The sequence below is a fragment of the Labrus bergylta genome, chromosome 12 (genome assembly GCF_963930695.1).
Source record: "Labrus bergylta chromosome 12, fLabBer1.1, whole genome shotgun sequence".
Taxonomy (NCBI): domain Eukaryota; kingdom Metazoa; phylum Chordata; class Actinopteri; order Labriformes; family Labridae; genus Labrus; species Labrus bergylta.
Genome location: NC_089206.1, coordinates 8,325,216 through 8,350,136, shown reverse-complemented (window position 1 = coordinate 8,350,136; position 24,921 = coordinate 8,325,216). Strand labels below are relative to the sequence as shown.

The window sequence follows — 24,921 nt, the reverse complement described above, 5'->3', positions numbered from 1 at the left end:
CATCATCAGAAAGAAATCATAAAGATAAAAATAAAACTCGTTAAAAAAGTTATAAATAAACATAAATGATTGACAGATGTTTTTGTTGTTATTAAAACAAGTGACTCAAATAGCATTATAATTTTTTTTTTTAAAAGCTTAGAAGAGGGAGTTTAGGTAAGAACTTTGGCCTTATGAATATAATTTTTTGCAAATGATTAAAGAGGTTCACAATAGCACACCGTTTATTATCTTCACATGTCAAATAGGTGAAAACATTTGATCTTCAATCAGGTATCAAGGTGACGTCAACACTTCTGCTGCAGAAACAAACCTCGCTGAGCAGCTCGTGTCAAAACAGCCACCATACTTAGAGTAAAAATACATTTCAAAATAAAAGCACGTAGGACGCGTGTGAAGAGTTCAACAGTCAAACGACTCGTATAAATGAATTGCACAACAAAAAGATACAAAATAAATTGATATTTGTCACCACTTTAGCATCCATCGTGTACATTATCAAGCAAAAGGTTTTGAAACGGAAGCTAAAAATGTTTAACTTTGAAGGCGACATCCGGTGTTTTTTTTCTTCTGTTTCGCTTGATTATCAGAGTGGAAGTGAGACTTAGCATCTCACTGACTGTAGCTGGTGCCAACGCCCGGCGAAAGAAACAGCTAACGTAAACTAGCGGAGATACGGAGGGACACTGGTATGTTACTCTAAACATTTACTTAATCTCACTGCATCTGTATTCACGTTTGCATCTGTGATTCACAAGCCTCGTCTTGCTGGCCGTGCGAAAGAGGAAAGACAGCGTTAGTTTCCAACGTAACACTAGCCGGCCGGATGCTAAGCTATCTGATGTCTGGTGGTTACTAGCTCGGCGTTAGCCAACATAACAAGACCAGTTGTTTGTTTTTTTTCCCAATACTGTTACTCGTTTGTTCGGGTGTATAGCTTTAATGTGTTGTTCGCTCATGTCATTATGTGGAAACGCTGAAGTATTCCGGGTACTTTAATGAGTAAGCAAGTGAGTACCATTTTCATGAGCTAACATTAGCTATGGGGCGTGACGCTTACTTGTTAATACTAGGCGGAAGAAAAAAAAAACATTTTGACAACATTGCCTCATCCAGTCTTTGATTAAAAGTTGATATGGTTGGTCACTTAACCTTAAGACATAATTTACAATACAAACATGTTGTATCTCTTATTAAATGTCTCATTGTACTGTCAACTCTTATCATTGTATTATTATTATTATTATTATTATTTAGCATCCATGTATATACACTGTATATTCTATATTATTATACTGGTCTATAATTTATATAACATTTCATTATATTATACTATATTGTTCATATTGCACTATATTATATTATATTATATTATACTACATTATATTATATAACTGCACTCTGCATTACTGTGGTACAACACTGCCTCTCTTCTCTGCTGTTTTATATTACTTTCTGCTATTTTGTCATACCAAGTCACTTTAATCATCACTTTATCTTGTCATTCTCTGCAAATACTGTCTCAATTCTCAATCCCCCCCCCAGTTAACTTCATTATTCTTTTTGTACTGTATATACCCCCTCTTTTTTCATTTATCTTATCTATTCTGTTTAATGTGTGTTTTTGAGCTTTCTTGTCTGTGCTGCTGTAACGCCTGATTTTCCCCTCTAGGGATCAATAAAGTTTTATCTTACCCTATCCTATCTTCCAGCAGCCATCATTACTGTGAGCAGTGTCAGAAAGCACAACGATGCAGACTATCAAATGTGTGGTGGTGGGTGATGGAGCAGTGGGTAAAACCTGCCTGTTGATTTCATACACCACCAACAAATTCCCCTCTGAATATGTACCAACAGTAAGTTGCTTCAGTGTGTTTCACAGTCACATGCATGCTGTCACATTTTGGTAAAGAACTAAAAAAAAAAGACACTTTTGTAACTTGCCATTCATTATTTTATTACAGGTTTTTGACAACTATGCAGTAACTGTAATGATTGGGGGGGAACCATACACCCTTGGCTTATTTGACACAGCAGGTAAGATTACATTTAACTATTTTAATGTGGAATTTGATGCAGTTATTAGTCCGTCAGACTGAGAGTAAATTTGTGTCGTATTTTTTTGCTTTAGGTCAGGAAGATTATGACCGACTACGACCACTAAGCTACCCACAGACGGATGTGTTTTTAGTCTGTTTCTCAGTTGTTTCCCCTTCATCATTTGAGAATGTTAAAGAGAAGGTGAGTTAAATGTCTGATCCTAAAAGCACTTGAGTTGCTCAACTGCAAATGTAATGACACCCTCTCCTTCCAAGTATCTGAAAATAAACTTAAAGAGGTCATATTTTGCCCTTTTTGGGGTTCGTATATTTAATCTATGTACCTACATTTGTACGTTCACAATAGCTAAAGTCCGTTTTCATGTACTGCTCCTCCTTGCTCCCTTTACGCTCTGAGTCCATCAGCTACACTCTGTTGAGCCCACACTGTTAGACCCCACGTGGGCCAAGTCTGCTCTGATTGGTCTGCCGATGCGCTCTGTCGTTACTGGTCAGTTGCTCAGCACGCGTCTCGGAAATTTCAACATGAGCTGCAGGGCTTGCCACAACGAGCCAATGGGCTTAGATCAGTGATCTCACACTGACAATGACACCACACTGGCAAATCTTTATCAAGGGGGGCTAGAACCGAGCGTTACATGCGGCTAATGCTACAGCTAACAGGAGGACGTAGGAGAAGCCGCGTTTCCGCAGACTTGGAATTTTTGCACATAGATGTGCCTAAACATGCACAGGACACACTAAACACACTAAAGAGCATATAAAACCAGAAAAAGCATAATATGGGACCTTTAACATGTACAGTGAACTGATACATAGGGCGCATTGACAATAGGCAATCTGTAGCGTGCCTTAGCACACTTCTTCCCTAAAGTCCAGTACTACATTGGTTTAGGTATACAGCAAATAGGCTGCAAGAGTCTTGGTTTACATTTCCCCTTCCACAGTTTCACAGTGAGTAATACTCATGTAATGAATGTTTCCAAAGTTGCTTCAAGTTAATTTCCCTCCATTTCATCTTTACACATTGTTTTTCTCTCACCTTATCACTCAACATCCCCATAATACATTTCCTCAGTATTTTTTATGCATAATATGCCCTAACCTTAAACGTTTCTGCATTTAAGTGATCAGAGTTTTGTATTTGTTTTAATTTTTATCCAGTGGGTTCCCGAAATTACCCACCACTGTCCCAAGACCCCGTTCCTGTTGGTAGGCACTCAGATTGACCTGCGCGATGACCCCTCCACAGTGGAGAAGCTAGCCAAGAACAAACAGAAGCCAATAACCCCCGAGACTGCAGAGAAGCTTGCTCGGGACCTAAAGGCAGTCAAATATGTTGAGTGCTCAGCCCTAACACAGGTAAGATCTCCTTTTTAAAGTTATAGCTTGTGTGGCAAGTGTGTGTTTGAAGTTTCCTAACAAGGGTGGAAATACTTTGCCTTGTCTTTTGCTAACAGCATTTGGCTAAAACCTCCATCTAACTGTCCTGTGTGCCTGTCTTTTCCCCCCCTCTCTTCCTCTTTCTGTAGCGGGGACTGAAGAACGTATTTGATGAGGCTATCCTAGCTGCTTTAGAGCCCCCTGAAACTCAAAGAAAGAGAAAATGCTGTTTGTTCTGATGTCTTCCTGCATCTTGCTTTGCCTCTCGATCATCTGCTGCTTAGTAATTGTAAAGAGATGTCTGTCACTAAAATAACCACAGCACTCTTTTAAACTCTGAAAACTTGGTGCCCATTAACTTTCTCCCTTTCTGTTTGTGTGCTTTTTTTTTTTTTTTTTTTAAACTTGGTCTAATCACAATCATCCATGCTGCCTGATATAACAAGAGTGCCAATCTTAAGTTGTTTCTGCTGTCTATGTTACAGTACAAGACTAAGTATTTCTTTCTTTCTAAACTGAACTTCTTTCATTATGTCATTATCAAGCTCTTCAGCATCAGTTGTATCCTATAAAGCATGTGTGCTACATTCTGTCTTAGACAGTAATGACATTTTTTTTTCTACTGCAGCATCAAGGTTTTCCATGGGCTTTTATCTTTATTCAGATAAGTTGATATGAGGAGAGTCTTGTTAAATGTTATTGAATAAAGGAAAAATGTAATCTCAGTGACCGCTTTCTACACAGTATTTTTCTGCACTTAGTTCCCTGAAGATGATAATTGTATATGGAACAGAGCCCTGTTTTGAATATGAATATTTTATTTCCACAGAAAGGATTAAAGAATGTGTTTGATGAGGCAATACTGGCTGCCCTGGAGCCCCCTGAACCTAAGAAAAGACGTAAATGTGTTCTGCTCTAAGTTTCGTCGCAGCCAACTCTACACCAGTTTCCAAAATCTAGGTTAGCAGTACTGAAGAGGTTTGCAGCACAAGCACATTCCAGCATGAATTAAGGTATCAACACATATTTGCCTTCTGACTGACTTAACCTAAATTCAATGTGTTGGAAGTGAGTTAAGGATTTGAATAACAATTTGATGCTGTTTGTGATGATTTCATGCCACTTAAAATGGCCTTACATGATGTAAACACTGATTACTAATAGATCATAGATAACAAGAAATAACTGAGTTTACCACATTATGTTCAGAGGTCTTTTGGTAAAGTGCTTTCCTAAACTGACCTTGAAATGGTATTTAAATGGTTATGTTTCATGGACTGCCATGAAAAACACAAACGAGTAGGATACTAAAGGGGCTTTTAGTCTTTTAACTGATGAGTACTTGTCAAATGATCCCCTTAACATCTATGGTGTGTTCTTTGCTTTACTCTGGCACACAAGCCTGCCTTTGGTTGACACCTCATTCCAATGTCAACGTTGAATAATCTAGCAATATAAATTCTGCTACAGTCAGAAAATGTTTATTTTTTATCAAGAATGAAACATTTCTCAAGTTTCCCTTTCCTTTTTTTATTTACACATCGTTTAAATGTTCTTTGACACCATGGCCTCCGGGAAGATCCAAGAAATATCTGACAGAATCTGACATTTCTAGGCTATGCGCCATTATTATTTTTTTTCTAGTTTGCAAAATAAAAAATGGAAAAAAAAAAATAGATTGACACTTGTCAGAATGGATCTCCACAGGAGGTCACAGAGAAGTGGGAATTATATGGAGTTAAAAATACAGTGCTAACAATCCCATTGTACATCATGTGTAACAAATGGCCAATATCAATGTAAGTGAAACAATGCAAGGAGCCCTACAAATGTATTTTATTTGACATGTGTGTTAGCAGCAAAATGATGTTTATCCTGAATGCCTGTCAAAAGTTGCATTAGCTAAACTTCGCAGGAGCATTTCAGCCTATAACCCAAATCTAATCAACTATTTTGTAAACCAAAAACAACTTTCTTCCAAATTGCAGCATTATAACTGTATATTGGAAAGTAACACCTTGTGACAGGTTCTCACTGAAGTGCTTTTATTTACATTGAGACCCTGTGAAGATGTGAGTGACTGAACTAGCACTATTTGCATTTGTCTTTTACTATATCCATGCCGCATTCGTTGGCTTGAATTTGTACATACAGTAAGAATAACTCTTAACTTATTGACTGGATAGTGTGTGCATTACTGATACCAAGATTAAGAGAAGCTGAAACAACACTGAAATCAAATGAACCTTGAAAATGCTAAGTGAAGGAGTGCTTTTGATTTTTATTCAATTTGACCTCAAAATGTATCTTGCATCACAACAAAACAGTATTATGAATAAACCTAACATCAAAAACTTCCTGTTGTCTGACGTCATGGTTTTGTTTACATTTATAAACTTGCTTACATTTTCCACAGATGACGTAGAAGAACTGTTAAATAGAATGCAATGACAAAGAACAGCTTTTCATACTGAAACTTTCAACATCACAACCTACACATTACAGAGCAGTGCAAATAATACATCCATTAAGGCAATCTTATCAAACAGTACTGCCATAGCTTTAGAGCATTTATAAACCATTTTTTTGCCCTTATTGTGGATGTTGTCAGTGACATAACATCTGCTGTTACCTTCATTTAACTTGATGAGTCACCCTTCTACTTGTCAGTTACTGACTCTGAAGTAGACACACGTCTGTCAGATCATTCATAAACCTTTTGCATAGCAGCTTTGATTGCGTCCCTATTGCATCTGATCTAAACCATTTAATTACCAGTTAGTATACACAATGATATCTAAAATTAAAACTTATATGGCTTTGTTTCAAACTGTCAAACTGCATTATACTTTCAGGGCCCATGGTGGCTCTTTGGTACTGAAACAACTAACCTTCATGCAAAGACGTGTGTGTGAGACTCCATTGGAAAAGAGAATTATTACTTAAACCCAACTCAAAAGTAGCAGCCAGATTGGAGACATTCACATAAATGTGTTCTTCCTTATAACCATTCTTAGACTTACATTTGGTAACATGGGGTTTGAAAAGTGCAATAAAAATGTGCTTCATTATTATAATTAGTATTGGCTGATACCTAGTACCACCCCCATGCTGTTGCCAAACACTGTTAGCAGACGTTTATGTTGCTTTGATTTCACTACACAGTGCTAGCAACACACAGTTACAGTTAATTGTCACAGAATAGATATTCGGGAAGGTTAATTCATTATATCGGAATGGTGCAATAACTGGTTTAATCCTGACACAAGATGGTGCATTTCATTCAGTGTTGGAGGCCAATAGTATATTTTATGTAAGAATAATAAATTCTATAGATGTTAACTAAGATTTAGGTAATTTATAAGTGATTATTTTCATATTTTCCGCGAAAGCTCCAGGAAGTGACATTTTATGCTCGTTCTCAACGTCCTCCTCACTCCGCTCGGCAAACGGAGATCAACAGTACAAACTCATCACGCACTCCCGCTACAGCCAGAGGCCACCTTCCACACACACGGTAATTTAAAACAGTGAATATTTTCAACATTTGCAATTCCACAACAATTACGTTCTGCTTTATATTACTTGATGTCTTCGCAAGCTGCACTGGGACAGTTTTAAAAATCACATCCCATAAGCAAACTGACGCACATACAGTTGATTTTGCTGATAAGCTGAAGAAAAGGTATGACAGTGGAATATATAAGGCAAATAACACTTTGTGCAATTATGCATTTCAGGCGAAGGCAGGAAGCTGGTATTTGAGGGGAGCTATGCGTCCCCTGCTGGACAAATCTCCACACTGCTGTCAGTAACGCGGATCCCATACCATCCCGCCCAGAACTGTGTGTCCTTGCCTCCGTGGGCAAAACGGATGTATCTCACTCCTGGTCCATAGTTCCGGAAAACATGTGTCATCTGAAAAAAATAAGCAAATAAAAACATAATCAATAGGAATATAGTTCAAGTGGACTTTGTTCTGAATCCTCCACTGAACCTCACTGTATCAATAAAACACCTCAATGATTTGTAAATACCTGACACCATTTCTGATCGTTCCACTGCTCAAAGTAAATCGTCTCAGGGGCAAACGTCTGGATCGGTCTCTTTCTTTGGTTCAGCAACTCTACACAGATCTCGTACTCGCTTCCACAATCCCATCGTGGTGCGTACCTGTAACAACACAAGATCCACAAGCATGCACACACATCAGGGGTCAGCAACCAGGGGCAGGTTTTAACTACTGTAAAATGACGTTCCAACATAGTTTGTACATCTTTATTTTGTTAAGAGAGATTGAGTAGTTCTGTTAATTTGGCAAGATATCAACTTATTTGTGTTTTTTTTTAACAGTAAAGTCTAAGGATGTAAAAGATCAAATTTCCGACTGTGACATTCAGTGGCCCTTTCATTTCAAGTGGAATGACAGCAAATATCTTTTATGATCAAATATTTCCCTACCACTTCACTCATTTAGCTTCATTACTTTTTTTTGTTTTTTTAAGGCACTAACCATCTTAAATATGGCATTTGCTAAATGATGTAGTCTTTAATTGATCCATAAGGATGCTAAAAATCAAGGACTCTAATGTTTTGTGGCGGGTGACATGTATGCCTCACATCATCCTTCGATATTACTAACATGGATTTGGACACAGTAAAATAACAGGCTGTTAAACAAGCACTATGTTTGACATCATTTTGAAATGAAAACTGTTCGGACTTTGTCGCGTTTTCTCCTTACCAGTCAGATATTTTGATGTCTGGCTGAAAGTGATCCATAAATGCCGGGTTGTAACCCTCCAAACTCAAATCAATCAGCTGCATCTTCCTGCATAATCTACAGAAAACAGAGATTTAGATACAACACAATAGCAAATAAAACATATTGTAAAACTGCCATTTTCTATCTAGACCAGCTGGAGAGTGCTTACCCGTAAGAGGTAATAAAGTTGATCTGGACGGCCTCATTTGGATGTGGCACCATAACTTTCTCCACTTTCCATTTATCGCCACCATTGTCAGTTATCTCCCACTTCTTCAATTTCTCTACAAAAACACGACAAATGCTTTCAGAGAAATATTTTTGGAGCTATGTTGATTTTTAAAAAAAGGACAACAACACCATCAAAAAGTTGAGTAAAGACAGTTTTGCTGCTTCTTACCCTCTCCTTTTGGATTCTTCAGGAGATTTCTTCTCTGCTTGCACAAGTAGTAAAACAACCTCCAGTCTTTGGGTACTTTGGAAGCATCTTTGAGGTGGTATCCTTCTCTTCTACATCGCTCTCTCCACAACGACTCACTGTCGGCCACTTCTTTCCATTGATGGCACACCAACCGACATATGCAAACCACCTGATGTAGAGGGAGATTCAGGAAGATCTCCTCCAGGATATCCAGGGGGAAAACGGGGAACATCTAAACAGAACAAAAAAGGGACCCAGTTAAGCCCAAACGTTGGTTAATCGGTGTAACCTTTAGGGCCACTGCCTCCAACTGCGTAGCCTCGTAGAGAAGTCTGATTCAGTGGCTGGCTCAGATGGCTTTTATCTGCGCTGTGCATGCTCTGGAAACCCTCTCTGGCTCAAGTGAGCTCAGGTCAAACTAGACACAAGGTTACAGAAACAACGGCTAATCAAAAGGACAATACATAGAAGATGATACCTTTGTCCTCCTTTGAAGGGGGGAGGGAGGCCCAACTCACAGAAAAAGGTTCAAATCAGGTCGATACAGTACTCTACAGTGGGTATGTAAGTATGATCTTACAACTTGATTGTTAAAAGGAAGATCACCAGGCAGGTGGGTTACTTGGGATAACATCAATTTTCTTCATTAGTACTCAAGTTGATAACAAAGAGAAGGACACGTTGGATTCACACGTGGTGCTCTTTAACAACAAGGCTGTCTGAATTAATTTAAACTTCAGGTATTACAGTTGCATGAAAAAAATAGTTTAACCACAGTTAACAACATATGGGCGAAATACTGAATTACAGAAATAAAGTCGTATTTCCATTTACACTGTCCTACTAACCTACATAGACATGAACACAGCTGTCAAAAACATCTTTTTTTTTTCTGAGGCCAATTTGATGATCTGTTGTGCATCTGTTTATAAAGTTGGCTTGGTTTTCTAATGCTATTATTTACTCTATTTTTCTTAAATCTAAAGTGAAAGTGAAATAAAAAAAATCGCACTCCCGAATTCGTTAACTCCAAAAAAAAAAAAAAGCAGACATTTAATTAATAACACGTCCAAGAAAAAAAAACAGCTGGGCAACAAGAAAGAGGTTCATACCGTCAGATACTTTTAATGTAGTGGTTAAAATAAAATAAAAAGTAGAGCAGCATCTCTGTACGTTGTTTGACTTGCAAGATACGACAGCTCATTACATTTCAGCTGTCTGCACCACAGACTGTATATTATAGTCTATTGTCTGCACAGAAGCTTAATGGGATCTAAATGTTTATAAGGTGACTTACATCGACCTGCGAGAGCGATGTTGAAGATCCTGTAGTTCCACTTCGCCTTTTGATTGAATCATTGCTTTGAGCTGCACCCATAGCTTTAGCTTTTCTCCTCATGCCTGGGATACACCCACGATAGAAGCTTTTTTTTTTTTTTTTTTTTTTTTTTAATTTCTCACAGCAAGACAGCAAAAATGTTTTCAGTATCTGCACTCTCTTCTGGACAACTTTTCTTTTTTTTTTTTTAAAGCGAGAAACACGTGTGTAAAGGTTAAGCCATTTGCAATATCACGTAAATGGCCGAAGACCATTTCTGTCAAACTGAAACACAACACGGAAGTGCAATTCGAGGAAAAGGACGTAATAGAAGTGAATAGAAGTCAAAGCAGCCACAATACAACAGTTACCGTTAAGACGTGTAACAAATGAACGCTGATGAATCTCCAATGATAACCACTTTCGGTATTACAACTCGTAACACGACCTACGTGAGTCACAAATTTCCCTGAGACATTCCGAGCAGTTGAGAATCGGTGCCCGGCCAAGTCTCCCGAGCTGCACGTCACGTAAGGCTTGGAGGGGGGCGGGGCTAACTGTTTGTGTATTGAAAGCAGAGACTGTAAACCATGAGTGCTCTTTTTAGTCAATGATTTTTACCTGAAGGGATTTATATTCAAACGCAGTTTCTAAACTGTGGCTTGTTCCAAATTTAATAGCGCTCTTGTAAGTTTCTGATGAGACTTATAAATGAGAAGCTCTTTTTAGGAAGCCGGAGGATTTGGCTCATTTTTACTATTATTGCTATTAAAGAAATTGTAACTGGATCTTTGGGCCCCTAAATGGCCCTTCATTTACCAATCCTTGCAGTGATTTGACCCAATATTGGCATGTTCGCACATATATAATAAATATAACTAAATGTTTTAATACTGAGTCTTACTCTTTTTAATACTTTTTTTTTTTTTTTTTTAAAGATTTATTTTTGGGCTTTTTGTGCCTTTAATAGATAGACAGGACAGTGGATAGAGTTGGAAATCAAGGAGAGAGAGTGGGGAATGACATGCGGGAAGGAGGCCACAGGTGGGAGGTGAAACCGGGCCGCCCGCTTGAGACGACAGCCTCCATACGTGGGGCGCACGCACTAACCACTGCGCCATCAGCGCCCCTTTAATACATTTTTTACATAAAAAAAGTAATGTAAAGTAAAAAAAAATAAAACTTGAGGGGGATGTCATAAACAATACAGTAGCCTTTGTTAGAATCTTTAATCTATAGTAGCAATATTGTCATCATGTACACTTGTCATTACTCTAACAACCACTGCCTTATGCCTTTTGGTGAGACAAGTATATTGAGGCCCTGATCTTAAAACACAAGAACTTCTACATCTATGAATTAACATCTGTGTCAATAATCCTGCACTTTACATTTGTAAGGGCTTTGTCGTCTTCAGTTGATGAAATATCGTGATGCGTCATTGTGGCCATGTATCTGATGGTACTGCATCATATACCGTATTTTATCGTAAAACTTTTTTCAGCAGTTGTCTTCCTGAGGTAAATCGGCAATGCTTAAATGACACTACCAAAGGAAGTCTGTTCAAATGTGAACCCTAAAATCTGCAGCACTTCAAAAAACACCAACATATTTAAAAAAAAATAAAGCAAATAAAATGTTTTACTAACATGAGAGACTGACTTTAATAATATGGCATAATAAACAGAGGTGCATTCATGTCTTCAATCACACAGGCACTGCAGTTTGTGTACAATACAGTACATAGAACTCGATTATAAATTACAAGCCATACCAAAAATAAATGGATCCCAAGGAGGCAAGATGACCCATAAAATAGGATGGTAACCATTGATAATGGTGACACATTATAATTTCAAGCAGACCACAGCCCTGTCCATGGATACAGAATTTCGACCAATCCAGTCTGCGATGCTTTTGCCCCGCTCTGTGTATTTAAATGAATATAAAGACAAAAGTTAAATGCACATTTTCCGAGTAATCAGGAACTTCAATCCATGTCGATTCTAAAACAGTTTTATCCCTCTTTCTTCACAGCTGAGAGGCAAGTCTTTTTGGTTCAGCGAGGAGTCCCTTATGTGTCGGCATCAATCCTGTGAGCTGCAAAGTGGAAAACAAGAAAATAGAAGTCAGAAGTGACACATTAAGAGACTTTCTGTAAGTGCATTCCAAGATATGTAGCATCAAACATTTATACAGGCTTTGGGTTTAAGTGAATTCCCCCTGCTGTCAGTAACTTCAGAAACAGAGCCAGGTTAGGCAGTTCAAAAAGTGTATGATTACCAAAATGTATAAACCTGCACTTAAGTGGCTGAATGCTGATCTCAATTGGGGCACAATCCCTCAACCTGAGAGCGACTTTGTTGCATATTACAACAAGAGACTTACATTGCTTTGGTATCCTGAGTGGTTCTGAGTCTCCGGACAGGACTTGATGCATGACTCCGCGGAACTGATACAGCACCTTCAGGCTCTTCTCCTCCCCAACACAGGGGTCGTAGAAACCAGGAAGTCCCGACTGAAAAGGCAACGTGAAGTCATACAGAGTGAGTTGAACACTTGAATTTTTTACCACTGAGGTACATTTTCAAGCTGTTTTTGTACTATCCATATTGTGGCATGAAAACACTCTTTTAGCACCCTCAAGCACAACACTGGCGCTATCAACAAAATCTAAACTACCCAACTTTGATACCCAGAAGTTCTTGAATGTCGCTGTGGTATGCTGCATTCATGTGGTGTTGGACACATCAGAAAAACCAGATTCCAAGTGAAAGAGCCACGGTGAACATCTCTCCAAGTCGGAACAACTTGGAAACTTCGTGCCTGACTTGATGTCATATTGTCATCAACATGGTGGGCAAAAGATGTTTTGTTGACCACATAGAGTGACCAAGACTAGTCAGAAAAGTTATTTAGGTACAGTAACTAAAACCATATCTAAGTATTTATCAGCATTTAACCTTGATTATAAAATCAGGTAACTTCAGCATGTCGTCTCTCCAAATTCAAAGCATGTGAACACTGAAGCCGGAAGAATAACTTCCCAACTCGGAAACTGGGACCATCCGAGGAGCACATGAATGCAGCATTAAACAGGTATTGATATGTTTTTTTTCTGTTTTGAATTGAAGTTCAAACTGCATCAGCCTCAAAATCCAGATTTAGAAAAATCCGGTTGGTTTTGAGATTCTGTACAGGGTCACTGAACTCACCTTTGTGGCCTCAGTCAGAATGAGTTTGGAGTCTTTCACCAGACACTGCAGTGGTACCGTCACATCAATGACTTTGGCCCTCTCGTGTTTCCGACTGTTGTCTGTCACAAACTTGCCGTACCATGCGTTGAGGATAATGAGACCTGGTTTATGAGGAAGCATTAGAGGTAGTGTGAGGAAGAAGACATATGTTTCAGAAAAAAAACATTGATTCTCACCAAACTGTCCTCCATAGTTTGATGCAGAATATATTTTTAAACTTATTTAGAGAAAACAAGCCCAAAAATATTCTGATTTTTGGTGAAATTGACATTCAAGTCCAACACAAAACCCAACTCTCACCACAGAATAACTTGAATCTCGTAGGCCATCAAGTTTAGCCACATATTTCATAACAGTACCAGTCTAATTATCGCTTTTTGAGACTTGTTTGTGAAAATATTTTTGTATACAACAAAAAGAAAGCACAATTAGTTTAAATTGAAAGCCGCATAAACAAAACCATTTACATAGCTGTTCCACTGTAGCAGAGCAGCTGTGTGTCTGTCATTACACGAATGGACACACTGCTATTAAATGTTACTTTACAAGTGTAAAGTCGAGGGGGCCTCTGATGATACTAAAAATCAAAGCAGCCTCTATTGTGGCAGGTGTCATAAGCCAATTATCACTTGAAAAACTTCCCCATGTGAAAATTATACCGTCTGCTGAGAGCCTTTTGTTAGTGCACTTATCAAAAGCAGACTAAAAAGCGCCAATTATCACTTGTCGAAACAGAGGCTGGAGGGTTATTAAAAAATCCACTGAACTGCTCGTCCTTTTTTCAATTTTAACCCTGTTTAATAAAAAGCCGCTCATATCTGCACAAAATCACTCAAGATAATATCAGTGTCCACAAAGGATGTCTGCTAATACAGCTCCAGAAGATTACTAAAACTAGTCTTTATGATTTTATGCTGCAAAGACTGGTAAATCATAAGCAGCAGAGAATCTATAAGCAGTTACAACAAAGGGGAGTCTCCTTGTTCTTTATCGTGAAAACAGGCAGGGTGTCTTTAAAGTTAGCAGCGTTCCACCCGAGCATCAACATAATTTACCTAGAATTTTAAAAAAAATCTGAATGTAGGTCAGTTAAATAATCACACAGCATTTTCCCTCAACAGGCTCATCTGGTAAATATTACTCGAGAATCTTACCCATTCTAGACTCTTCAGCTTCAATAATCCTGCGCACAGACTCCTGCATGAGCAAAACCTTTACAGGTGCACACAGAGGACAGACGTTAAGATTGAGAATATTTTTCATTTGACACCAAGATTTGAAATCTTATCTGGTAAATGGACTTGAGCGAATCCAATCTCTACCCTCTGATACCTGCATCTGTTTTCTAATGGTGAACACGTAAGCCTGCAAAATACTTACAGCAGCCTCCGCCTCCTGTTTCTTCTTGGCTATATTAGAGGCCGAGCTCTCTTGCTGCTTCTCCAAGTCTCTGTTGAGTTCCAAGATAAATGGAGGTATAAAATGAGCTCATAAAAATCCTGCCATTATAATACATGCGGTGCTACTTCCAATAACAGTTCTTGCATGAAACAACCAACTTAAAGTGAAGGGTTCTTACTGTTCCTTCTGGGCCCGCACGTAGGGCCGAATAATAAGCTGCTGGATGGCGAGGTAGAAAACCAGTGGTCCGACTGTGGCGTAGAAAACGGCGCTCGGCAGGAGCTGGTCGGTCAAGTGAATAGGAAAGAAATACGTCTGGCTGGCTCTGTTTAGTCTGCAGATAGAGAGAGAGCTTCATTACTGACTTCTGAATGGACAATAACTAACTGCTAAGTTGGTTTAAAGAGGGAGGATTTCTGTCGGGAAAAAAATGTCAGAATGCTTTGGTAATATTTGAAAACAATTTAAACTCCTCCAGCTACATACAACTACATGCTTCATAATGTAACAATGATTTAAAAAATGTAATTGACAATTAAGTGTGTGCTGTTTTTTCCACTGTTGTTAGAAAATGTATTTTTTTGGATATGTTTTTCTCGAAAGATTTCTTTCAATATACAGTAAATATGAAACCTAATGTACAGTATTTGTCAAATCTTTACAACTACGGGTGGGACAAAATATCAACACAGCCTTATATCTTCTTCCTGACACCTTGTAAACAATCATAGAATCACTGGTGCCTAAAAACTGGCTTCGTATTCTTCAGTTTATGAGATATCTTGATGCATCATTGTGGGCCGTGCATCTTGATCGTATCTGACGGCATCCCATCATGTATTGTATCGTATCCTATAGAAAGCTACCCATCCATTCCCATCCCTATTTAAAACATATCCCAGAATAGAATAGAATAGAATATCACTATTATTGGCCAATCCTGTGTCTACATCCTCAAAGGTGCCCCACTCCCTAAGCTCACATAACTTTGCAGAAAATGTATCTCACTATCACGGTGTCTAATCTCCATTCCTTTGGGATTTTATGTAGGGAAACCCTTTGGAACTTCCATCGAGCAAAAAAAAAAAAAAGAAACTGGAGCAATGAGTTGCACTTACTTGATCTTCAGGGAGACACCTTGGGGCACTCCCACGCTGACAGTTGCTCCTAGGACGCTGTGTCGACTGATCTTCCTTTCAGCACCGTACTCTACCACAGTCCCAAAGAAACCTGATCTGCAGCAATAAAACACAAAGTCCATACATCTCTCTACCTGCAGACAAAGTTTCACTTGGATTTGAGCTGTCAGTTACGATGTCACGTAAAAAGAGATGACAATGAATCAATCCCATTCTTTTTTTTAGCACCGGCAGGAGCTTTAACATACATTTATGATTCTATTCTCCAGATAAGACATATTTCATTTTGACAGCATACTTTACTGAGCCCTTTATCTTCGTCTGGTCATCATCCTGGAACTTGTACTGGTAGCTCATCATCGCAAAAGTATGAGGAATGCCAAGCTGTAGAGACAAAAAGTAAATGGTTACTCTGGCATAGCACGGCGTCTCAGCTAACATTCAAGTCAAAAAGAACACCTGGCTGCTGACCTGCATTGCGAAGGTGAAATGGCTGCTCTTGGTGTCTCTGACTATGCTGGTGTTCATAGAGGACTGGACCCCCCATCGCCACTGTAGATAGCCCATAGTGTTCTTGTCTAAGTGTCGGGCCAGCACGGTTGTCACCCCTGGACGCACGCCTCTGGATGAAAACTGGAGCCCGCACTGGGCCGTAACAAAACTAGGAGGTTTAAAAAGGAAAAAAAAAAAAAGGAAAAGAAAAATCACTGAATTTGTCCATGCTGTCAAAAAAATGAAGGTGCACCGACTTATTTTCTCTTGCATTTCAACACATACAATCGTGGCGTCAGGTTTCGGAATATCTTCATTCCGAAGAGAGGTCCGTGTGTGTCTCCAGCACCGAGCTCTATCTGTGGAAACACAAACACAAGATAAAGCTGTAATAAATGTCACTGTATGTTAAAGGCAGAGACAGAAAGAGTGCCATTTAAAGTATATGTTAAAGAATGTAGAGTGTGTGTGTGTGTGTGGTGCCCAATTAAAGTCCAGCATACCTCTCCCCACCCCTTAGCTGAGGTGACTCTTCTCAAAGCTAAGTTTATTGTCCCTCCTCCATTTCCGTTGTGGGTTGACAAGGAGCCTGACATTACAGCTGTGTCTTTTGTGGTGAGAGGAGCCTGCAGTAGAACACATAACACAAAACATTCGATACACAATTAGCTCCAAAATCTGTCTTCAAGGTTCAATTGAATTGGCTCAGCAAATCTTTCATTCCAAATATCTATCAAAGTATACAGCTGATGTAGTTTCTGGGACAACCCCATTACCTCTATGGATTGTGATATGTTCATCTTGTTGATTTCCACATGTGGGACTCCCCCTCCCGCCGCCTCCTCGTAGTCTTCGTCATATCGGTCAAAGAGGTCCGTGGCATCTATTCCCACACTTATAGTTCCCTGAAAAAAAAAACAACAGACTCGACTGAATTAATCCTGTGCTCTTTAATGATGAACACATAAAGACACCTTGAGGCTTGTTATCTTCCCCTGTTCCTACCTTTGGGTTGGTCCTTTGCTGAAGCCTTCTCTCCTCTCGCTCTTTCTGAAGACGCTCATACTCTTCTCGGATCTCTGCTGGAGTTCTTTTTCTCTCCACCACCTGGAGTAAGAAGATAGGATTTTAGTGTACAGCACAAAGTGGGTTGGATACTTCACAAGCTGGAGATACAGAGTTACAGAGGAGGACATTCCAAGCTCTCTGTGTTCTTCCATTGAAAACACTTTAACTGTGAAGCATCATTGGATTTAGCAACAACAGAGGAACTATTTTGAGCGGTTTAAATGAGGCATTAACATAAAGAGTAGGTAAGTCACATATGAAGTATGCAGTGTCAATGCCTAAATATAATGCTATGTACAGCATGGTTGTTACTAACAAATTAGTTAAGGTGAACAAAACTGAGAAAACATTCACACACAAATACTTTTTTGTGTTATTTTCTTGACATATGCATAAGCAGACTGCTGGCATTTAAAAAAAAAGAAGATGTTTCACCTGTGAAAAGTGAATATCAGATTTGTTACACTAGCTTACAATGCATGGTACGACTCCCAAGAGAACCGTGGACTGTAAATTGACACAATGGAAACTGTTTCCAACCAAACGTTGCAGATTGTTTAGAACTTTCTCACTGATGGACTTACCTCCCATCCTTCCACATCAAGTCCTCGCTTCCCATAGATATCATAGATAGCTCGCGCCTGGGGGTCAGTAAGCACTTTAAAGGCACAGACAAAAAAAAAAAAAAAAACAGAACTAGTCATCACAATTGTTCATGTTTTTTTTTTTTGATACCGTGATGTAAATGATTCAACTCAACCTAAGCTGCATGTGTAGCTTTTGTTACCTTCATAGGCTTCATGTACGAGGTTAAAAAGCTGCTCCGCTTGGCGCTTCAGGTCAGGGTCCCTGTGTTTGTCTGGGTGATACAGCATGCACAATCGCCTGTAAGCAGCCTTCAGCTCATCCTGTGTCGCCTGAAGCACAACATCGAAATGGAGAACATTTGAGAGAGAGAAACTTGCAAAGAAACTTAACCAACAACAAACAAAACAAATGACAGGACGCAGCTGCACCACTATCACCAACATAACAACCATTCGATCTGCAGAGTCCCTCTGCACCTTTAAGAAAAAGCTCTTTCATGAATACCTACTAACTTAATGATGATGGTCTCGATGTTACTGATGATGATGATGGTTGTGACGATGGTTTTTGTTTGATAACGATGACTTATAAGATGGTTTCTATACTGATTAGAGCTCTCAAGAACTGCCCTCAATGTTGTGCTTTGCCTCTGGTCACTTCCTGTCAGCACCTGTGTGTCCAATCGGACTCACAGCTGATCGTTTGCTCTTACTCACATTGTTCCCTTTTTTCCAGATCCTTTGCTTGTGTTGTTCTTACTCTCTGATGTACGTCGCTTTGGATAAAAGCGTCTGCTAAGTGAATTGTAGAATAACATCGTCCCATGGCTTTCCTGAGCTTCGTAAGTCTTTTAACCCAGAAATATAAAAATGTTACTTAGCAGGTTTACATGACGAACAGCCTGTAGAGCAAACTCCCTGTTGTTGTCTACGTTCCAATTATAGAGTATGTCGTTGTTTTTTTTGTATAAATCATATTTCAAAATGTCAAAATAAGAGTAAATATTGCAGTTTAACCAAGTGTCATTTTTCTCAATCAAAAACAACAACATAATATTCTAGTTTGAGTTCACCATATGACATACAATTGATCAGGTTCATCATGCTTATATGCATTAATAAAAGCAAGTTTTTCATACAAACACAACTTCCCTGTAATCTAAACACACATGCACTCCTGTTTGGAATAATAACCCAATGTCTGAGAAACACTTAAATGTAGAACAGCATGCTCATTTACTGAAGTTAATACTGCATGAATATGAAATAATGTCTTCTGCTTTACAGATTTAAAAAAACAATAATATCACCATCAGAGATTTATCAGCATACACAGTAATCTAATTAACTTTTTTTTTTAATTATGATGCAACACTCAAACACAGTTGTAGCATTAGCCAGTTAGCAAATATGCAAAGTCCAAGAGAAATACTAAGAAACTGCAAAATAAAGAGTCACTTTGCTGAAAAATCAACATAAAGCTCACAAGAATACCGGGATAACACCGGCTTCTGCGTTTGACTGCATCACCTGACAACTCCTGTTAGTGAAGTTGCAGCGGAACAACCTGTTGTGTGTGTTGAAGGTGTGCAGCCGAGGAGTCACACAGCACAGAAATCAATGTCGAGGGTCAACCAGCTAGCCACCTAGCTAACGTCACATGTGACTACACGAGTCACCTTTACGAACCACAGGGACAGAGTTCACGGAACGAGTCGCACGCAGTCCCGCACACACGTCAACACAGAGCACGGCCGCACGACGTACCTCTCTTCTGACATTCAGCAGGGAATAGTAATCGTCATTTAGGATCTCATCATCGTCCAAGGCAGACGCCATGTTTACACCCGGTCATCTCTTCTTCGTTGGGATTTACGCAGCTCGAAGACGTGGGCTGCGCGCACTCAGTCGCCCCCTTGTGTTTGGGATGAATGACTACACACGACGACGACGACGACGACGCCTGTGCAAGCCTTGATCATGTTTCATTTTTAACTTTTTAACCGTGATTAAATATCTGTCCCCCCTCCCCCCCCAGTGAGAACAGAATAGAAAGAGACAACAAACCCATAAAGAGCCTGACAGCACTTTATAAGTCCATTTTGTCTCCGAATGAGGTTAGAAATTGCGTTTATGTTATTATATTATTTCATTTTTAACTTTAAAAATGAAACTAGACGCTTAAAATCTACAGGTATTCATTGTTCTAGCGATATCATTAGGAAGGGGGGAGACACTATACTTGATAATCTCGATAGTTATATTGATATATTCAAATAATATGTATTTTTTTTAATTCTTACAATCAGAGTATCACCAACACTATTAAATATCTTAGTCATTCTTCCCAATGATAAAACAGGTCATTAGTTAAACTAGAAAAACACTTATTTGAATAGTGTACATGTTTCGTCGAGAGAAAAAAACACACACACACACACACACAAAATGAAGCTGGTAGTGTGTGTGTTTAATTCTAAAGAGATGTTTTCTGCATCGTGTCCACCTTTGAACAAATTGACAAATTAAGACGATGGTTGAGGGAATCGTCCCTTCTATCAGGCCTTTCATTCGTTCATTATTACTTTCTTTGTAAGATATACAACAAGCCTGTCGTTGACTGTATAAGGCGCGACAGCTGCAGCAGAGGAGCTGTCCTTTCAGCACCACCATCTCACACTATACACTCCATTTCAGCACTGGGGCCCACCCGCACGGTAATATAAGCTGAAGGCTGTCTTTAAGTGCTGTACTTGATGCGAGTGCCAAAAGCAAAGTCTATTAAGCGCGATGATCTCTAATTAGATTGCCTGTAGTCATTTAGCGTAGTGGCCATACCATTGTCAAGCCTATGTGGCTGCAGTTGAAAACCTTGACAGCAAAGTGAACAGAATGTTTTTTTTAAAAGTAACTGTGTCGGCGGATGGGTCTTTGAATCTGTGCGTCGCAGACCCCACTGCTTAGATAGCCTTTCACCATCAGCCACCAATGGTCGCATCAGGGCGCCACTATGTGAAATCAGTTCGACGTGTCCATAACAAACAAGTCCACGGGCTTTCAAATGTAAACTGACAGCTGGACACTTGATTGATGGACTGCGCATGCTGTCACTGGCGGTCTGATAAGTCTTAAATGTTGTTGTTGTTGTTTTTTTTTGTATTGAAAAAGACAAACATCCTTGAGGACTCACTGAAAATCACAGTTTACACTACACAATTTTAACTTAAAATTAGGCCTGATAAAAGATGAAATGCGATTTTAATATATTCCCTTTTAAGGATGTCTATGCCCTCGAAATGTAGAGGGGTCTTCCTTTTACAGCCAACGAAAAGTGTGAACCTCATTGGGCAACCATTGCATTATTAAAACATTAGTTTAGATCAGTAGTGATATGTTTAAAAAAATATATATCGATGGTCAGTGAACAGTTAATTTAATCCTAATGACAAGGCACTTAACATTAGGCTATTTAAAGATATTTGTCTGTCATTCAGAAGAGACAGTGTTTACTTGATGTTGAACAACTTTGGCGAGACAAACATTTGATTTTCACAGGCTCGTCAACTGGAGACTCATTTATGTCTTTTTTTTTTTAGTCTTATATCATAAGTCGTCACTATATTTTAAAAGGCGTCATGCCAGAGCAGCAGCGCCTCTGAGCTGTTTGAAAAATTCAGTGTGAAGAAAAAAAAAAAAAAACACGGCTGATGGTGTCAAGGTGAGGGGAGATGTGTTTTCCATCCCGGAGCCTCTCTGTCAGTCACCGCCTCACAGCCAATGGTAAGTTCTCCTCGGCCGGACCGACTCGCCGCTTGCTCCTCCAGTCCCTCCTCGTGCTGTCCTCGCCGTGCACGCGCGTGGTACCCACGGTCGTGAGGAGGAGGAGGATGTTGCGCGTGAAGGGGAAATGGCTGCCGAAAACAAGCCGGAAGGTAAGAGAAATATAATGGGATTAATTTTACTAGTATGACCGCTGTGTGATGTTTAGAACAGTTGTAACTCTGCGCGGAGACGAACACACACGCACCGGGGACGAGCGGGGAGATTTTCCGTGTAAGAAAACGGCTCCGCTTATTTTTTTTCTCCTTCCGATAGAGGCAGCTAAAACGTGGAGACATCACCTAGCCAGCTAATATTAGCTTGCATTCTAGCCAGCCCCACTATTCCCATCGTAGCCCACATTTAAAAGCACGCCACGGGGACGAAACAGTCAGCGTGGTTGAAGTGACGCGTTTACCCCGTTTATTTTCGCTCGCGGTTCTCGCCGCACGAAACGCCATTCAAGTTGTTAACAACACGGCTAAGTTAATGACAACATGTCATTGGCATCGACTAACTTCTTCCCCCTTATTGCACAGCTTTAAAAAGCGGCGTGGTTGTGATAGTTTATCTGTCAATGCTGCTGTCTCCTGCGAAGCGCTATTTGCAGCTTGTTTTTGGTATTAATTTAGAAATCTGTTTTTGAATATGTTACCCTAGTTTCTTTTATTTTGTCTTTCTCGCACAGACTGTGTCGAAGCGCGAGAGGTTTTTCCCCCCTCTTTGGCATTCAGCGTGTAGTGTTTGCGACTCAGAAGTGATGTAATAGTCTTTTTAAATGAGCGGATATTATGTTTTCCAATTATATCACTTGGCCTATATTTGGTGTGAGACACGGGCATGCAAACGTCGTGAATGCCCGCTCCGCTTGCAATGCCCTATCGCACTTAGGATGAAATGCCATCACAGCAAGAGGCAGCAGTGAGGGAAGGCGGATTTCAAAGCAGCCCTGCACATTACAATAGTTTAACACACAGGGACAAATAATGACTCTTTAACCCCTCTCGTCTTATTTCACGACGCTCACTAACTTAAAATGAAACGCAATTACTTATTTTCAGGTTAGTTGTCCCTCCCCCCCTCTTCACAAACCATATGCAAAACTACCTGTCCTAATCCAGATATACCAATGGATTTTTGGGGTGAGTAAATAAAAAAATGCATTTATGAATATTAAGATACACTATTTATAAATGGACTAGTTTTCATGTGCAGATGGCAGTTTAATAGGCGATTGTTTTGAGCTGAATTTAATAATCTTTGACAAGAATGACTGTTAGAAGATTTTCCAAAGCATGAAGCACCTTAAAATTGTATTGTTTGGAATTTTGTGGGAAAATGCTTAACTGTGTTAAAGTGATGTTCATGTTCATTAATGTCGTGGTGATATTTTGTGTTTTGCTCGCAGTATGTTACTCATTTAAAGGTTTAACCTTAGGTTTTTTTTTTTTTGATAAGCTGAACTGAGTTTAACGATATGTCATTTCTACATTGTTTTCTTGCTTTCCCCTGAAACTTGTGCTATGTCCATATTGACCTAGTAGATGGAGAAAAAACAGTCACTCTAGACTCATTATTGGCTGCTTAATTTGAGAAATCGAGAAGCAGATTTCCACAGAAAGCAGCTCCCTTGAGCTGGGAAAAACACATTTTGCAGGCCCTAAAACAGAGTCAAAGTAAGGTGTCAGTATTCTCAAACATGCATTCTTCTTGATGTAGAATTACTTTAATGTTTCAAAAGAGTGTAAACAAATTGCTTCTGTCAATGTGAGGAGAAACGATAAAAGACTTCAGTTGTTTGGATGTCAGTGTGCCAACCACCAAACCAAGTCCCACCAGGGGGTGCTATTGAGCTACAGAATCTCACTTCCCATATGAAGGATGTGTCTGTGGCCATGACAAAAAAATGAAGACATCTAGTTTTATGATAGTAATGACTTCACTGTTGTGTAAAGTCTTAACGTATTCATCTACATAGCTGGACCCAACAAATATGCTTAAGTAGTTAGTGTGGATGTCTCTCCAACGCAGGGAGCTCTCCCTGAAAAACCCTGACTTGAAAGTCCCATTGCTGAGCAGGTTAAGTTATTTTCAGTGTTCCTGTGAGGCCGGTCAGTGGAAAAAGGAGGAGGAGGAGCAAAGGGACCAAAGAGAGAGAAAGAGGAAGAGTGCTTCATACTTTCATGTAAATGTGGTGTCGTCTTGTGCAAACCTGGCCCTTAATGCTTTTTACACAGAGCTGTCATGCTGAATCTTTACTCCTGCTTTCAGGTTTTCTTACTTTTGGCTATAAGATAATACCAAGCAGACTTTTTAAATGTACATCACTGCTACACAACGTTTCCTTGGTAGCCACTGAGGGAGCCGATCAGCCTTTCCTTAACCTTTTGTCCTTGTGGTATGCGGGCAGTGCTGATCTCTCCAAGATGTTTGGCAGGTCTTATGATGGCCCATAACAACTGAGGGTTACATCTTGTGTTAAACCCAGGGGCCATGACCCAGTCTCACTCAGTGGTGTAATGTTTACATCCTGGGGTATTTCTACCCAGCCTAAATGATTGTCAGGGCCCTTGAGGATATTTTTTTTTCTTCACACTCATAAAAAGCACTCTGGGTCCGTTACTTTAAGTACAAGGCCTTGAGGGCACCAGCAAGACAGGCTTGATACGTCTTACACTGAGACTGCTCATGATAACACTACAGCCAGTGGTCCTATGAGTCGACTAGAGCACATAGTGGTGGAAATGTTGTTGTACAAAAGCCACATTTGTAAAAAAAAATAAAAATAAAAATAAATTGGAAGCAGAAGCTGCAGCATTTACACTTTTGTGATGCTGGGATTCAATAAAAAAAAAGGAAACTGTGTTAAAGTTAAATCTCTGAGGTGGAAATTAGGTTCAAGCATAGTTTTTTGTAGGCGAGGCAGAAGAGTGTAGCATATTTACATTAATTTATAATTTGGCAAATGCCTGGCCAAGGATGTAGGGAAAGTTGACTTCCACACAGAACTCACACAGGTGTGTTAAATTGACTGCAAAGCACAAACTTCCTTTACAAAAGAAACAGTCAAAGGTTGTCTTCCAAAATGCCGGTAGCCCCAGCTGTGCTAGAAGAAATATTTCCCCTTTTATTTTTGAGCGCTTGCAGCTTAAAAAGTTTCATGATGTTATCATTTCACTCAAAAGTTCAGGGTGAAGCCGCAGCAAAACAT

The 24,921-nt window shown here is 39.5% G+C and overlaps 4 protein-coding genes across 14 annotated transcripts in view; 2 read left to right on the top strand and 2 right to left on the bottom strand.

Moving 5' to 3' along the window:
* The first annotated feature begins 554 nt into the window (after window positions 1–554).
* Window positions 555–5,800, top strand: LOC109986993 (cell division control protein 42 homolog). 3 transcript variants are annotated; one of them, XM_020637899.2, is made up of 6 exons: window positions 555–689; window positions 1,713–1,856; window positions 1,965–2,037; window positions 2,132–2,241; window positions 3,225–3,422; window positions 4,273–5,800. In XM_020637899.2, exons 2-6 carry the CDS (start codon window positions 1,752–1,754, stop codon window positions 4,360–4,362), a joined length of 576 nt encoding a protein of 191 aa, XP_020493555.1. In that variant the 5' UTR covers window positions 555–689; window positions 1,713–1,751; the 3' UTR covers window positions 4,363–5,800. The 3 variants fall into 3 exon arrangements, with proteins under 3 accessions (XP_020493555.1, XP_020493547.1, XP_065816992.1); XM_020637891.3 differs by having other exon boundaries at window positions 3,593–5,800; XM_065960920.1 differs by having other exon boundaries at window positions 579–689; window positions 1,716–1,856; window positions 3,593–5,800.
* On the bottom strand, window positions 5,705–10,558 carry LOC109986973 (F-box only protein 6). Of its 3 annotated transcripts, none has more exons than XM_020637871.3 (6): window positions 10,319–10,558; window positions 8,609–8,861; window positions 8,378–8,492; window positions 8,188–8,283; window positions 7,481–7,616; window positions 5,705–7,361 (listed from the first exon to the last, which is right to left on the bottom strand). In XM_020637871.3, exons 2-6 carry the CDS (start codon window positions 8,859–8,861, stop codon window positions 7,215–7,217), a joined length of 747 nt encoding a protein of 248 aa, XP_020493527.1. In that variant the 5' UTR covers window positions 10,319–10,558; the 3' UTR covers window positions 5,705–7,214. The 3 variants fall into 3 exon arrangements, with proteins under 3 accessions (XP_020493527.1, XP_020493520.1, XP_020493537.1); XM_020637864.3 differs by having other exon boundaries at window positions 9,927–10,475; XM_020637881.3 differs by having other exon boundaries at window positions 10,400–10,451.
* Window positions 10,559–11,161: 603 nt separating this feature from the next.
* Window positions 11,162–19,795, bottom strand: dnajc11a (DnaJ (Hsp40) homolog, subfamily C, member 11a). The gene is made up of 16 exons (XM_020635629.3): window positions 19,659–19,795; window positions 18,092–18,221; window positions 17,889–17,962; window positions 17,242–17,343; window positions 17,013–17,141; window positions 16,740–16,862; window positions 16,522–16,595; window positions 16,216–16,405; window positions 16,043–16,128; window positions 15,724–15,840; window positions 14,784–14,939; window positions 14,585–14,654; window positions 14,359–14,416; window positions 13,163–13,305; window positions 12,336–12,465; window positions 11,162–12,047 (listed from the first exon to the last, which is right to left on the bottom strand). Exons 1-16 carry the CDS (start codon window positions 19,728–19,730, stop codon window positions 12,022–12,024), a joined length of 1,680 nt encoding a protein of 559 aa, XP_020491285.1. The 5' UTR covers window positions 19,731–19,795; the 3' UTR covers window positions 11,162–12,021.
* Window positions 19,796–21,711: 1,916 nt separating this feature from the next.
* Window positions 21,712–24,921, top strand: part of camta1a (calmodulin binding transcription activator 1a) — a 298,102-nt gene continuing 294,892 nt past the window's right edge. For 3 of the 7 annotated variants that reach the window (XM_065961236.1, XM_065961230.1, XM_065961231.1), the window contains exon 1: window positions 21,712–21,823. In XM_065961236.1, the coding sequence (XP_065817308.1) occupies window positions 21,799–21,823 (25 nt within the window). In that variant the 5' untranslated portion in view covers window positions 21,712–21,798. The remainder of the gene's footprint in view (window positions 21,824–24,921) is intronic. The other 4 variants (XM_065961234.1, XM_065961229.1, XM_065961233.1 and 1 more) reach the window with 3 other exon arrangements.

What these genes read in the sequence shown, in the direction of transcription:
- LOC109986993 (XM_020637899.2), top strand. Translation starts at nt 1,752, where the DNA reads ATGCAGACTATCAAATGTGTGGTGGTGGGTGATGGAGCAGTGGGTAAA. An exon ending in CCTCTGAATATGTACCAACA is followed by an intron (nt 1,857 to 1,964) that starts GTAAGTTGCTTC and finishes ATTTTATTACAG; the next exon opens with GTTTTTGACAACTATGCAGT. An exon ending in AGTGCTCAGCCCTAACACAG is followed by an intron (nt 3,423 to 4,272) that starts GTAAGATCTCCT and finishes TTATTTCCACAG; the next exon opens with AAAGGATTAAAGAATGTGTT.
- LOC109986973 (XM_020637864.3), bottom strand. Translation starts at nt 10,028, where the DNA reads ATGAGGAGAAAAGCTAAAGCTATGGGTGCAGCTCAAAGCAATGATTCA. An exon ending in GAAGAATCCAAAAGGAGAGG is followed by an intron (nt 8,493 to 8,608) that starts GTAAGAAGCAGC and finishes GTGTTTTTGTAG; the next exon opens with AGAAATTGAAGAAGTGGGAG. An exon ending in AACTTTATTACCTCTTACGG is followed by an intron (nt 8,284 to 8,377) that starts GTAAGCACTCTC and finishes TGTTTTCTGTAG; the next exon opens with ATTATGCAGGAAGATGCAGC.
- dnajc11a (XM_020635629.3), bottom strand. Translation starts at nt 19,730, where the DNA reads ATGGCGTCTGCCTTGGACGATGATGAGATCCTAAATGACGATTACTAT. An exon ending in CAGCTAAGGGGTGGGGAGAG is followed by an intron (nt 16,596 to 16,739) that starts GTATGCTGGACT and finishes GTGTTTCCACAG; the next exon opens with ATAGAGCTCGGTGCTGGAGA. An exon ending in ATTTCACCTTCGCAATGCAG is followed by an intron (nt 16,129 to 16,215) that starts GTCAGCAGCCAG and finishes TTGTCTCTACAG; the next exon opens with CTTGGCATTCCTCATACTTT.